At 48.2% G+C, this 13789-nt stretch overlaps 1 protein-coding gene across 1 annotated transcript in view; it reads left to right on the top strand.

Annotated features, from left to right (window-relative positions):
- wnt6b (wingless-type MMTV integration site family, member 6b) overlaps positions 1 to 13789 on the top strand; it is a 126027-nt gene that overhangs the window by 92298 nt on the left and 19940 nt on the right. The window contains exon 3 of the mRNA XM_038790113.1: positions 13425 to 13726. Coding sequence (XP_038646041.1) covers positions 13425 to 13726 — 302 coding nt within the window. The remainder of the gene's footprint in view (positions 1 to 13424; positions 13727 to 13789) is intronic.

Below are 13789 nucleotides of genomic sequence, written 5' to 3'. Positions count from 1 at the left end.
GTGTGTGCGTGGGTTTCCTCCGGGTGCTCCGGTTTCCTCCCACAGTCCAAAGATGTGCGGGTTAGGTGGATTGGCCATGCTAAATTGTCCGTAGTGTCCTAAAAAGTAAGGGGGGGGGGGGTTTGTTGGGTTACGGGTATCGGGTGGGTTTGAGTAGGGTGATCATTGCTCGGCACAACATCAAGGGCCTGTTCTGTGCTGTACTGTTCTATGTTCTATGTTTTTTTTTAACACTCAGTGCCAAGCAATGATAGTGACCAGAAGGAGGCAGGTTTAGAATTGTATTAGAGTATGAGGTATTGACTTCAGGAAGGGAAGAGTAACAAATTTCATTGATTGACCATCCCAAGGTGGTAATGTAATCAGACAGAATTCGACATTGGGATACACAAGGAGATATGATAATAGATAACTAAAAACCTGGTCACTCAGTCTCAAGGAGCACCGCAAAGGGTGTGTGTACTGGAAAAAAGCAGGGAACATGCACAAGACACATGCTGGCGTGTTATAGTTGATTGATTGATTGATTGATTTATTGTCACATGTACCAAAGTACAGTGAAAAGTATTTTTCTGCGGCCAAGGGAAAGTACACAGTACGTACATAGTAGACAAAAACAATAATCGACAAAGTACATTGACAAATAGTACATTAATAAATAGTGATTGGTTACAGTGCGGAACAAGGGCTAAACAAAGCAAATACACGAGCAAGAGCAGCATGGGGCATCGTGAATAGTATTCTTGCAGGGAACAGATCAGTCCGAGGGGGAGTCGTTGAGGAGTCCTGTAGCTGTGGGGAAGAAGCTGTTCCTATGTCTGGATGTGCGAGTCTTCAGACTTCTGTACCTTCTGCCTGATGGAAGGGTCTGGAAGAGGGCAATGCCTGGGTGGGAGGGGTCTCTGATAATGCTGTCTGCCTTCCTGAGGCAGCGGGAGGTGTAGACAGAATCAATGTGAGGGTGGCAAGCTTGTGTGATGGGTTGGGCTGAGTTCACCGCACTCTGCAGTTTCTTGTGATCTTGGGCAGAGCAGTTGCCATACCAGGCTATGATGCAGCCGGATAGGATGCTCTCTATGGCACATCTGTAGAAGTTTGTGAGAGTCGATGCAGACATGCCAAATTTCTTTAGCTTCCGTAGGAAGTAGAGACGTTGTTGGGCTTTCTTGACTGTTGCATCAACGTGAGTGGACCAGGACAGAATGTTGGTGAGGGTGACCCCCAGGGACTTAAAGCTATCAACTAACTCCACTTGGGAGCCATTGATGTAGATGTAGTGTATGTCATGATGCGCTTCCTGAAGTCGATGATCAGTTCCTTGGTTTTGTTGACATTTAGAGAGAGGTTGTTTTCGGTGCACCATGCAACCAAGTGATTTATCTCCCTCCTGTAGTCTGACTCGTTGTTGTTTGTGATACGACCCACCACAGTCGTATCATCTGCAAACTTATAGATTGAATTGGAGTTAAATGTTGCCACACAGTCATGTGTGTATAGGGAGTACAGTAGAGGACTGAGCATACATCCTTGCAGGGCCCGGTGTTGAGGACTATTGTGGAGGGGGTGCTGTTACCTATCCTGACAGATTGCGGTCTGTTGATAAGGAAGTCAAGGATCCAGCTGCACAGGGAGGGGTCAAGTCCAAGATTGCAGAGTTTGGTTATTAGTCTTATAGGGGTGAAGGCAGAGCTGTAGTCTATGAACAGTAGTCTGACGTTGGTGTCCTTGTCGTCAAGATCTTCGAGTGATCACACAGGGAGTTTGGTATGCTGTGGCAACATGCATGTTACACGCAGGGAGTTTGATATGCTGTGGCAACATGCATGTTGCATGCAGCGAGTCTGAGATGCCATGTCAACATACATGTTGGGCCTCCATCTTCTCATATACACCAGGTGGAAACCCCCAAATCTTTATTAACTGAAGACAGCCGTGATCCATTTTCTGCCTGAGAGTTTTATTTCCTGATTGTGTCACAGGGGAATAAATGATGCTGGAGCGAAATGCTGAACGAGGGGTTCCAGTGGGCTGAGGGGTAGCGAGTTTCGCCACCTCCCCCTTCAGCTGGCTGCGAAAAAGAATATAAAAATGTTATTTTTTTTGTTGTTGTTGAAATCCTTTTGCAACTGGGCCAGACATAACAATCCTAAGGAGAAACCAGTTTGGAATTTGGCAAGGTTCAGCTGGAGAATGAATTGCGGGCAAATGCCTTCCCCTTCTATTCAACCTGAAGCTAAATGTGATGTTGTCAAGTGTAGATTACCTAACCAGCCACAAGCTAACACTTAACTCCTGCGCCATCCTTTCTTCGAGACGCGCGGCCCTATTCAACATCTTCAACAAGTGCCCAATGATGATGTTACCACTCGTCTTGTGGAAGGGGAGGAAAGAATAGGCAAAGCTCTCTCCGTGCTCACAGCTGATTTTGTAATGCCAGGTTTATTTAACAGGATTTTCAATGTAAATATTCGAAGTGATTAAAAAAAAAAAATCGCTTCAATGTTCTGGCACTTGCTGCAAGCGCGTGGCAGGTTGGGGCAAGGACTTGCAGGTAAAATTTGTTTGGAATTTGTGTCCTGAAGGAACAGAGAACTCATAAGTGTTTTGTATTAACCCAGCCTCACGCCCCCTCTCACACAAGCATGTCTTATTGACAGTGTTGTTCTACCTTCGCACCGTGCCATTTTTTTTTGTATTAAGAAAAAAAAGTGCATTCTTACGTGTTTACTTAAGTAGCTTAACCCCATATGTGCCCTGCTTTTATGATGCATGGACTGGGCTATTTTATTAACTCTTGCTGCCTTTCACATGTACAGGCACAACCCTCAAGCTTAGTGTTTCTTTGAGGAGGGGGGGGGGGGGATTGTACGTTTTCTCTCCTTGTCCCAGGGCGTATCTTTTAGGGTGAACATTCTTTCTTTTAAATAAAGGAAGGGCTGAGGCTGGGCACCGGCTGGAGCATCCCGTCCATTTCTGGGCTCCAGGATTTAGGAAGGACGTCAAGTCCTTGGAGAGGGTGCGGAAGGAGATTTACCGGAATGGTCCCTGGGGTGGGGGACTTCAGTTCATGTGGGAAAGCTGGGATTTCTCTCCTCCGAGCAGGGAATGGGAAGGGAAAGATTTAATAGAGGTGTTCAGAATTTTAAAGGGGTCCTGATTGGGCAAATAAGGTGGAAATGCCCACACTGTCAGGAGGGTTGGTAACCAGAAGACACCCACAGACAAACAAAAATGAGAAATAAAAATATACACGGAAAAGGATAAATTTCCAGGACTTTGGGGAATGGGATCTATATATATGGGATAGCCCTATCAGAGTTCCCCAGGCACACAATGGGCCCAATGGTCTCATGCTGCGTTATGCAACTCCAGGAGTGTCTTTCTGAACCTCAAGCGGGATTGCACAAATCTTCAAGGTCAAATTAAGTGCAGTGGCAGTGCTAATGCTGCCAGGGAGCATGGCATGGCATTCAATTTGTGCACAGGAAGCTCCCACAAATGGCAATGAGATGTTCTTGACCGCTGCATAGCCTGATCTTTATTTTGGTCATGTTACTTTTAATTCCACAGGCTGCAGGTGTCACCGGCTGGGTCAACATTTATTACCCATCCCTAATTGCCCTTGAATTGAATGGTTTGCCAGTCATTTCCGAGGGGCATTTAAGAGTCAGTCACATTGCTGTGGATCCTGGCTCCCATGTCGGCCAGGCCTACAGATTCCCCATTAAAGAACCAGGTGGGTTCTCACAACAGTCGATGATGGTTTCATGGTCATTGTCAGACTCTCAATCCCAGATTCTTTTATTGTATTCATATTTCACCATCCACCACAGTGGAATTCAGAGCAGTCATAGAATCATAAAATCATAGAATTTACAGTGCAAAAGGTGGCCATTCGGCCCATCGAGTCTGCACCGGCCCTTACAAAGAGCACCCTATCCAAGCCCACGTATCAACCCTATCCGCGTAACCCAGTAACTCCAACTTAACATATTTTGGACACTAAGGGCAATTTATCACGGCCAATCCACCTAACCCGCACATCTTTGGACTGTGGGAGGAAACCGGAGCCCCCGGAGGAAACCCACGCAGACACGGGGAGAACGTGCAGACTCCGCACAGACAGTGACCCAAGCCAGGAATCGAACCTGGGACCCTGGAGCTGTGAAGCAACTATGCTAACCACTATGCTACCGTGCTTCCCCCTGAATTGCCCTGGACCACGGGATTGCTCGTCCAGTGAAAATACCATTAAGCTACTGCCTCCCCTGATATATGGATGCTTTGGAGAGGGTGCAGAGGAGGTTCACCAGGATGTTGCCTGGTATGGAGGGTGCTAGCTATGAAAAAAGGTTGAGTAGATTAGGATTGTTTTTGTTGGAAAGACGGAGGTTGAGGGGGGACCTGATTGAGGTCTACAAAATTATGAGATATGGACAGGGTGGATAGCAACAAGCTTTTTCCAAGATTGGGGGTGTCAATTACAAGGGGTCATGATTTCAAAGTGAGAAGGGGAAAGTTTAAGGGAGATGTGCATGGAAAGTTTTTTACGCAGAGGGTGGTGGGTGCCTGGAACGCTTTGCCAGCGGAGGTGGTAGAGGCGGGCACGATAGCATCATTTAAAATGCATCTAGACAGGTATATGAACGGGCGGGGAACAAAGGGAAGTAGACCTTGGAAAATAGGGGACAGGTTTAGATAAAGGATCTGGATCGGCGCAGGCTGGGAGGGCAAAAGGGCCTGTTCCTGTGCTGTAATTTTCTTTGTTCTTTGTTCTTATAAATATTGACCAAAACATTGCTGTTTTTCTTCTAATGTCACCAAGGTATCTTTTACTTGACAGAGTAGGCAACACCTTATCTGAAAGACAGCATTGCCAACAGCATCTCCGTCACTCCATTGAATTGTCAACCAAGAAAATAGCTGGGATTCACCTTTCTTTGAAACTGCCTGGACCTGTCAATTAGGAAGCTTGTAAAAGACAATAGTCCATGAAATTGACTGTAAACAATGCAGTTCAAAGCTTTTAGTCTTCTAGGAATACAAACAGGCCAGAAAACATTAAAGGACAATGAAATTGACTGTAAAAAAACATTTCAAAGATTCCCCCACATTAAATAAATACTTTTCTCTTCATCTCACAGATCTTTGATTGTGGCATAGTGACAGATTATTTAAAGGGTTTCGGGTACAGATGGGCACACTTCCATTTTATTATCACAGGACTGTATTTTTAAGCTACTGACCGCCTGTTTAAAGGTGTTAAAGGCTGCAGATGGGACGAACAGCCAAACGACTCCCATCCCACAGAAAAGACCTTCAATCTGAGCCCCTCTGGCCCAGCACAGGTCTCAGTGACCCCTACGTCCCATGAAGGATGCCTCTTTGCACCCTAGAGGCATTTGTAGCGAGTGTACTTAACCCCTTGCAACCCCTCAGACTGCAAGGTGTGCACTGCCAAGGGGCTGGGCCTGAAGGAGAGAATTGGGGGGGGGGGGTTGCTGAAGGAGTGGATGGGGGCGGGGGTGAAGGGGGAGCTGAAGGAGTGGATGGGGGGGAGTGATGGGAGTGCTAGAGGGAGACTGAGGGTAGGGCCCTTGCTAGCAATTTGGGGAGGGCCTTGTTGACGATCTGCCGGGGGAGTGCTGCAGCAGTAGTCTGAGATTGGGGCGCCCTTTAAAGAAGGTGCTCTGGTCTCAGAGGAGCGGGATCTGTCAGAGTGGTTAGGTCCCTCCATTCGCAGGTCCAACGAGAACCCCAGTACGCCACTGAATGGCACTGAAAATCTGATTGCGGGTAAAGTCTTTTCTAAGTGCCGTTGAGTGGCAAGTCGGGGTCTTCCTTAGCGGCAATGGGATTCACTCCTATTTTCCCGCTGGTGTGAGTATTTAGTTAAGAGTTAACCGCACCGCTGTGTGGGTCTCGGGTCACATGTAGGCCAGACCGGTTAAGGGTGGCAGATTTCCTCACCTGCGATGGTTTCATGGTCACCATTACCCCAGCTGCTGTGATGGAGATTTGAACCTATCTCCCCAGAGCATTAGCTTGGGTGTTGGATTACTGGTCCCATGGCACCACGCCACCAACACCACCACACCACCGTCCATGCCACCGTCTCCCCATGGCAGTATCTGTGGAGAGAAACAGCGATAACTGTTCAGGTTACTGACCTTCCATCCGAACTGAAGAACGAGAATGAAAATCGCTTATTGTCACGAGTAGGCTTCAAATGGAGTTACTGTGAAAAGCCCCTAGTCGCCACATTCCGGCACCTGTTCGGGGAGGCTGGTACGGGAATTGAACCCGTGCTGCTGGCTTGCCTTGGTCTGCTTTCACAGCCAGCGATTTAGCCCTGTGCTAAACCAGCCCCGTTTAGAAGGAAATAAAAGTAAGAACTCAAGTGAAGGTGTGTGATAGGGTGGAGGGCAGGAGAGATTGACTTTAACTGAAGATTTGATGATGCAAAAGCCAAAGAGAGTGGTAATGGGTATAGTAAGGAGACAAAGGTTGTGTCCAGGTGAGGAATAAATGGCTGGATCGCAACCGACTGAATGGAACTTGAAGGGATAAACAAGCCAGCGTTAAAGAAAAACGGAGGAGTTCCACTAAGCGGTCACCCAGACTATGTTTGGCCTCTCCGCTTGGCATTGTCACTAAACTAGTAATCCAGAGACTGTGGGATTCTGAGGACCCGGGTTCGAATCCCACTACGGCCAATGAATTGAGTAAAAATCTAGAATTAAAAATCTAATATTGACCATTGGCAATTGTCGTACAAAAAAACAGCTGGTTCGCTAATGCCCTTTAGGGAAGGAAATCTGCTGTCTGTACCTTACATATTGAGGTTTGGCTAACAGTCCAGGAATCCAGTAGTCTGTGGAAACATCAATGAACCAAATTTGGTTGATGGAGCTAAGGTAGAGATCGAGCATGATTTAAGTGAAGAAACCTGAGGGGCTAAACGTTTCTATTTCCTATTAGTTAAGAATTTTAGTTGGAGTCCTTTAGAATGTAGAAAGGCAAGGTCTAATTGTTCCAGGATTCCTCTTAAAAAAGTGGCCTGTTTTCATCTCCCTGTCTTCAACTATTCTCCGCTGGGGTTTAGTTCCGCTTGCTGGTCCCTCCCTTCCTCAATACTCTTTGAGCTAAATATTCTGCAGGGGACGGGGCTTCCATCGCCCTCCAACATAAACATTGGTGACGAACCCTCCTCCACTTGGTTGGCTGGCCCCACATCCATTTAATGGCCGTTGGGCCTTATACCATCTTCAGGGAAGTTCCGCGTCCGGGATCTGTCGGCCGAGCAGAGGGCCAGCAGCTCTCTGGCCTAAGCTGCGCCACCGGGAGCCGTGGCCACTATTGGAACTTCAGGCAGCCCCAACAAGGAAACCCCATTGACGCCCGGGGAGAAAGGTGAGTCTAGGGTCTCGCCAGGACCAGGTTGGCAGGCCTGGGCGAGGGGATTAGGGGCTTGAGCCATAAGAGTGAGGGGTTGAGGGGAAGCTGGGGTGAGGGGAAGGGAGAATTCCCTTGGTGTGGGGCCCGCAGTCCACACCAGGATTTCCGAAAAGGAGGCCCACCCCCACCTTGCCCAGTTACCAGTCTGCCCGGCTGGAATACTATTGCCAACCCTCCAGGATTGGCCTGGAGTCTCCAGGAATTGAAGATCAATGTCCAGGACACTGCCGCGTGCGGCGCTGGAGAAAAATCATTGGGATGTTGAAAGAACATCGTGTATCAAAATGTTTTTTGAACATTTCTCTTTACCAGATGTAAAAAGGCTGTTTGGTTGACAGTCAAACATCATCCAATTGTGGAATGAGTCTTATTGCTTTGCGATTGGCGTTGGAAGGCCGTGCGTCCTGAGGATGGATGTGTTGGCCGACTAATGGCCGGAGCGTGGCGCAGGTCATGTGATGAGATCTCCAGGAATATATTTGATCGCAGTTGGCAATGGAGGCGGGGAATAGCCTCTCCTGGGTCAATCCAGGGCAGGTCTGGTATCACAGCCATTGTGCCACATTTAGGACCCACCCACATTCCATCCCACCCTGTGGGGGTGGGGGGGGGGGCGTACAATTCTGCCCTATTTAATGGGACACCCTCGACTGCACTTGACCCATGTGTAAATGTGCATTCACTGGTAGTGGTTAGCATAGTGGTTAGCACAGTTGCTTCACAGCTCCAGGGTCACAGGTTTGATTCCCGGATGGGGTCACTGTCTGTGCGGGGTCTGCATGTTCTCCCCCTGTTGTGCGTGGGTTTCCTCCGGGTGCTCCGGTTTCCTCCCACAAGTCCCGAAAGATGTGCAGGTTAGGTAGATTGGCCGCGCTAAATTGCCCCTTCGTGCCCAAGAAAGGTTAGCTGGGGGTTACTGGGTTACGGGGACAGGGTGGAGGCGTGGGCTTAAGTAGGGTGCTCTTTCCAAGGGTTGGTGGAGACTAGATGGGCCGAATGGCCTCCTTCTGCACTGTGGATTCTATGGTGCTATGCCGAGGGGTGAACTGCAGTTGGTGGGGGTGGGTGGGGGTCCGGGATGCATCGTCACAGACCTGCAGCAAAGGGAAAGGAAAGGGACAGGGGTTGTGTGTGCCGATTGTGTTGGAGGAGAGGAGGGGTGGGAGGGGGGTGTTTGTGGAGGGGGGCGGCAAGCGGGGAACTGCAGTGTTCAAACTGCAGACTGTCTGGCTCCTGCCAACTAATCACTCACTCACACTGAGTTCCCAGGTGCTACTTAAAAGGGTTCCACTGTACTTAAGTCACCTTATCAATATACCAGAGTTAATGGCATGGGTGCACCAGAGGCTATCCTTACATGTCCCGTTCAGGAGGAATTGGCATATCCTGCTCGCTGACCCTTGACCCCATCCATTTTTCACATCTTGAAAAATGTGTGTTTAGGGCTCCGAGCAGGTTTGTACCCGTTCCTTCTCCATCGCTGTTTGTTCCTGGGCTCCAATTACAAAAAGGAGGCCATCATTGATATCGGCATGCGCTCATTTGTCGTGTAAGACTTTTATCTTCGGGCCTGGCTAAAACACGTTTCAGGCAGGACTCGTGTCTGGCTAAGCACCAGGAAACAGTGCACCGGCATGGGAAGATGCCAGCTTGTTTGGGCTTTATTCTCTCCCTTCCCTTCCCCACGCCCTCCTCGCACCATCACTTTGAAGATGGGGAATAACTGTTGATATTTAAGATTCGTGGCTCAGGTAGGCACTCGGAGAGCGAGAAGAATTCTGTACTTGCTGGGGCGCAACACAGTCTCGGGACAACGCACACTGTCTGGATCAAGGGTTCAAGTCAAGGTCACGTCAGTCAGGCTGATTTTTAGCCTGGGGGACAATGAGAGGGGATGAAATCTCACTAGGTACCTTCACACCACGGGAGATCAAGCGGCCGAGGGTGGGGGAGGGGAGTCAATCGAAGGAACTGGAGGCATTGAAAGTGTCACAAAGCAGCGCGCCACCTGATAAGCCCTGGGGCCCGTCTGTTTTTGCAAAGTAAGCAAGAGGGACCCCAAACCCTGTTGCAGGAATCCACACTGGATCTTTGAGGTTTATAATGGAGCCTTGAAATCTTACTGGTGTCGAGAATAGGGAGCGCAGAATTGGAAGGAAAGGTTGAAGCTCTCTCCGCTCGAGAAGAGAGAACTCAGTAAATCATTTTTATTCTTTTGATTGGCATGATGATGTTGGCGGCAAGGGTTAGTGCCCATCCCTCATTGCAACAACGGAGAGCCTTGTTGTGGGTCTGGAGTCACGTTACGGTAAACCACGTTATTGCATTATATGCATTGTGCTGCATTGTACATGTCTGGGCTGGTCCAGGCTGGCTCCGCCTGTGGCTCCTCCCCTCTGGCTTCTGTATAAAAGTGGCAAGTCTCCGACTCCGGACCCAGTTCGGGTCCAGAGGCAGGAGGCTTGCTGTTTAGTGTATTAAAGTCTCAGTTACGTTTATCACTCGGCATGTATTATTGATGGTGTATCACACGTGTAGGCCAGGACCGGGTTAAGGATTAGTGAACCAGATGAGATTCTCCGAATTTGCGAATCGGGAACGGGCGAAGGCCACTCGGCCCATCGAGCCTGCTCCGCCATTCAATAAGATCGTGGCTGATCTGATTGTGACCTCAACCCCACACTCCTGCCCACCCCGGATAACCTTTCGCCCCCTTGTCATAACAATTGTTGCTAATTTCAGGCCCACCATTACCGAGCCTAGCTTTCAATTCTAGATCTGTTAATCAACTTCATTTAAATTCCACCAGCTGCGGTATATTTTGAACCTGTGTTCCTAAACCATAAAACTGGACCCCTGGATTACTAATCCAGTGATATTACCACCACACCACTGTCTCCCCCGCCCCCCCCCCCCCCCCCCACCCCACTCCCCCACCCACCCACTTTAAGAGTCTGAATGAGTTTGATAGGGACAACATGGGATGTTGTGATGAGGACAAGGGGATATATGGTCAAATCAAATCAGTCCAGAGAGATGGGAATGATGGTTGGTCTCTGGTTGGCAATCAGTAGCTAGTGGTGTCCCTCAGGGATCCGTGTTGGGCCCACAATTGTTCACAATTTACATAGATGATTTGGAGTTGGGGACCAAGGGCAATGTGTCCAAGTTTGCAGACGACACTAAGATGAGTGGTAAAACAAAAAGTGCAGAGGATATCGGAAGTCTGCAGAGGGATTTGGATAGGTTAAGTGAATGGGCTAGGGTCTGGTAGATGGAATACAATGTTGACAAATGTGAGGTTATCCATTTTGGTAGGAATAACAGCAAACGGGATTATTATTTAAATGATAAAATATTAAAACATGCTGCTGTGCAGAGAGACCTGGGTGTGCTCCTGCATGAGTCGCAAAAAGTTGGTTTACAGGTGCAACAGGTGATTAAGAAAGCGAATGGAATTTTGTCCTTCATTGCTAGAGGGATGGAGTTTAAGACTAGGGAGGTTATGCTGCAACTGGTTAGCGTTAGTGAGGCCACACCTGGAGTATTGTGTTCAGTTCTGTCTCCTTACTTGAGAAAGGACGTACTGGCACTAGAGGGTGTGCAGAGGAGATTCACTAGGTTAATCCCAGATCTGAAGGAGTTGGATTATGAGGAGAGGTTGAGTAGACTAGGACTGTACTCATTGGAATTTAGAAGGATGAGGGGGAATCTTATAGAAACATTTAAAATTATGAAGGGAATAGATAGGATAGATGCAGGCAGGTTGTTTCCACTGGTGAGTGACAGCAGAACTAGGGGACATAGCCTCAAAATAAGGGAAAGTAGATTTAGGACTGAGTTTAGGAGGAACTTCTTCACCCAAAGGGTTGTGAATCTATGGAATTCCTTTCCCAGTGAAGCAGTTGAGGCTCCTTCATTAAATGTTTTTTTTAAGATAACGATAGATAGTTTTTTGAAGAATAAAGGGATTAAGGGTTATGGTGTTCGGGCCGGAAAGTGGAGCTGAGTCCACAAAAGATCAGCCATGATCTCATTGAATGGCGGAGCAGGCTCGAGGGGCCAGATGGCCTACTCCTGCTCCTAGTTCTTATGTTCTTATGTGAAACTTACTGTCACAAGTTGCTTGTTCACTCGATTCATTCCCGGGATAAGGGGTTTATTTTATGAATTAAAGGACCACAGTGACCTTGGGGTGCGTGCCCATGGATCCCTGAAGGCAGCAGGACAGGTCGGTATGGTGGTTAAGAAGGCATATGGAAGGGTGGCACATGGCACAGTGATTAGCACTGCAGCCTACAGTGCTGAGGACCCGGGTTCGAATCCCAGCCCTGGGTCACTGTCTGTGTGGAGTTTGCACATTCTCCCCGTGTCTGTGTGGGTTTCACCCCCACAACCCAAAGATCTGCAGGCTAGGTGAATTGTCCACACTAAATTGCCCCTTAATTGGGAAAAAAGAATAATTGGGTACTCCAAATTTATTGTAAAAAAGAAGGCAGATGGGATACTTGCCTTTATTAGCTGAGGCATAGAATATAAGATCAGGGGGCTGTATAAAACACTGGTTAGGCCACAGCTAGAGTACTGTGTGTAGCCTTCACAGTCCAACTTTATGTTCCTCGCGAGTTTGCTTTCATACTATCTTTTTTTAATCCTCAGTTTCTTGATCCTCCTTAGTTGAATGTTAAAATGCTCCCAATCCTCAAGCTTACTACAATTTTTGGCAATGTTCGAAGCCTCTCTCTTTGCTCCAATACAATCTTTAAGTTCTCTTGTTAGCCATGAATGAATTATCTTTCCTGTTAGCTTTTTGTACCTCACAGAAAAGTATATTTGTTGTAGAGTATGTATTAAATCTTTAAATGATAGCCGTTGCCTTTCCAGCATCAAATATTTTCCAAACTACCACTGCCAACATGCCCCTCATACCTATACCAAGAATTTTCCCTCCACAACATCAGTGCTAATTAGCTTTACCCAGTCTATATGTCGCTTGAAGTCCCCCATGAATGCACTATTACCCTTGATACATGTACCTCTAATTTCCTGATTTACACCATGCCCTAAATTATCACTATTGTTTGATGGCCTATAAATAACTCTCATCAATGTTTGATTCCCTTGCAGTTTCTCCACTCAAATGAATGGCATGGTAGCACAGTGGTTAGCACTGTTGCTTCCCAGCCCCAGGGACCTGGGTTCGATTCCTGGCTTGGGTCACTGTCTGTGCGGAGTCTGCACGTTCTCCCCGTGTCTGCGTGGGTTTCCTCCGGGTGCTCCGGTTTCCTCCCACAAGCCCCGAAAGACGTGCTTGTTAGATGAATTGGACATTCTGAATTCTCCCTCTGTGTACCCGAACAGGCGCCGGAATGTGGCGATGAGGGGATTTTCACAGTAAATTCATTGCGGTGGTAATGTAAGCCTACTTGTGACAATAAAGATTATTATTATTATTCTACATCTTTGTCTTCCGATCCAAGGTCCTCTCTCGCATTATGAACTTGGCTACCCCACCCCTTGATCATTTTTGCCTACCCCTCCTGAATGTTGAATACCCTTTAATGTTCACTTCTCAGCCTTGGTCACCCTGCAGCCATGTCTGTGTAATGACAGTTAAAACGTACCTGTTTACTTCCAATTCTGCCAACAAAGCATCTACCTTTTGGCAAATTCACCCGGGAAAAGCAGTTTTCCCCCTTATACGAGGAGTTCAAGAAGCTATTTGTATCTATATTAAGATTTTCACAACCTCAGTACTTCCAAAGCATCTCACAGTCCATGAAAGTGTGGTTGCTGCCGTAGTGACTGAAGCAGGACAGTCAATTTATGCACAGCAAGCTCCCACAAACTGTGCTGGATCGCCAGTCCCAGCATCTCGTTGTGTGACACATGAAACTTACTGTTTCATTTATTAACCCCTTACAATCTGTGCTCTTCACCCCTCCCTCGCCACCCCCACCCCACAGATATCCGGGAGACGGCCTTCGTGTACGCCATTACCTCGGCTGGCGTGACGCATGCTGTGACGCAGGCGTGCAGCATGGGCGAGCTGCTGCAGTGCGGCTGCGACAGGTCCAGGAGCCACTCGCCTCCCCTTCCCCCGCCGGGAACCAGGGCCGAGGGCACGGCCTGGGAGTGGGGGGGCTGCGGCGACGACGTGGACTTTGGCTACGAGAAGTCCAAGCAATTCATGGACGCCAGGCGGAAAAAGGGTAAGAGCGACATCCGGACACTGGTGGACCTGCACAACAATGAAGCCGGCAGGCTGGTGAGTTCTCATTTTGTGTCTCTCTATCTTCGGGCTGCTCCTCCTTGACTGGTGTTTGACTTT

This window comes from Scyliorhinus canicula, chromosome 2 (assembly GCF_902713615.1).
Source record: "Scyliorhinus canicula chromosome 2, sScyCan1.1, whole genome shotgun sequence".
In the NCBI taxonomy this organism is placed as follows: domain Eukaryota; kingdom Metazoa; phylum Chordata; class Chondrichthyes; order Carcharhiniformes; family Scyliorhinidae; genus Scyliorhinus; species Scyliorhinus canicula.
This window is presented reverse-complemented; position numbering and strand designations above follow the sequence as displayed.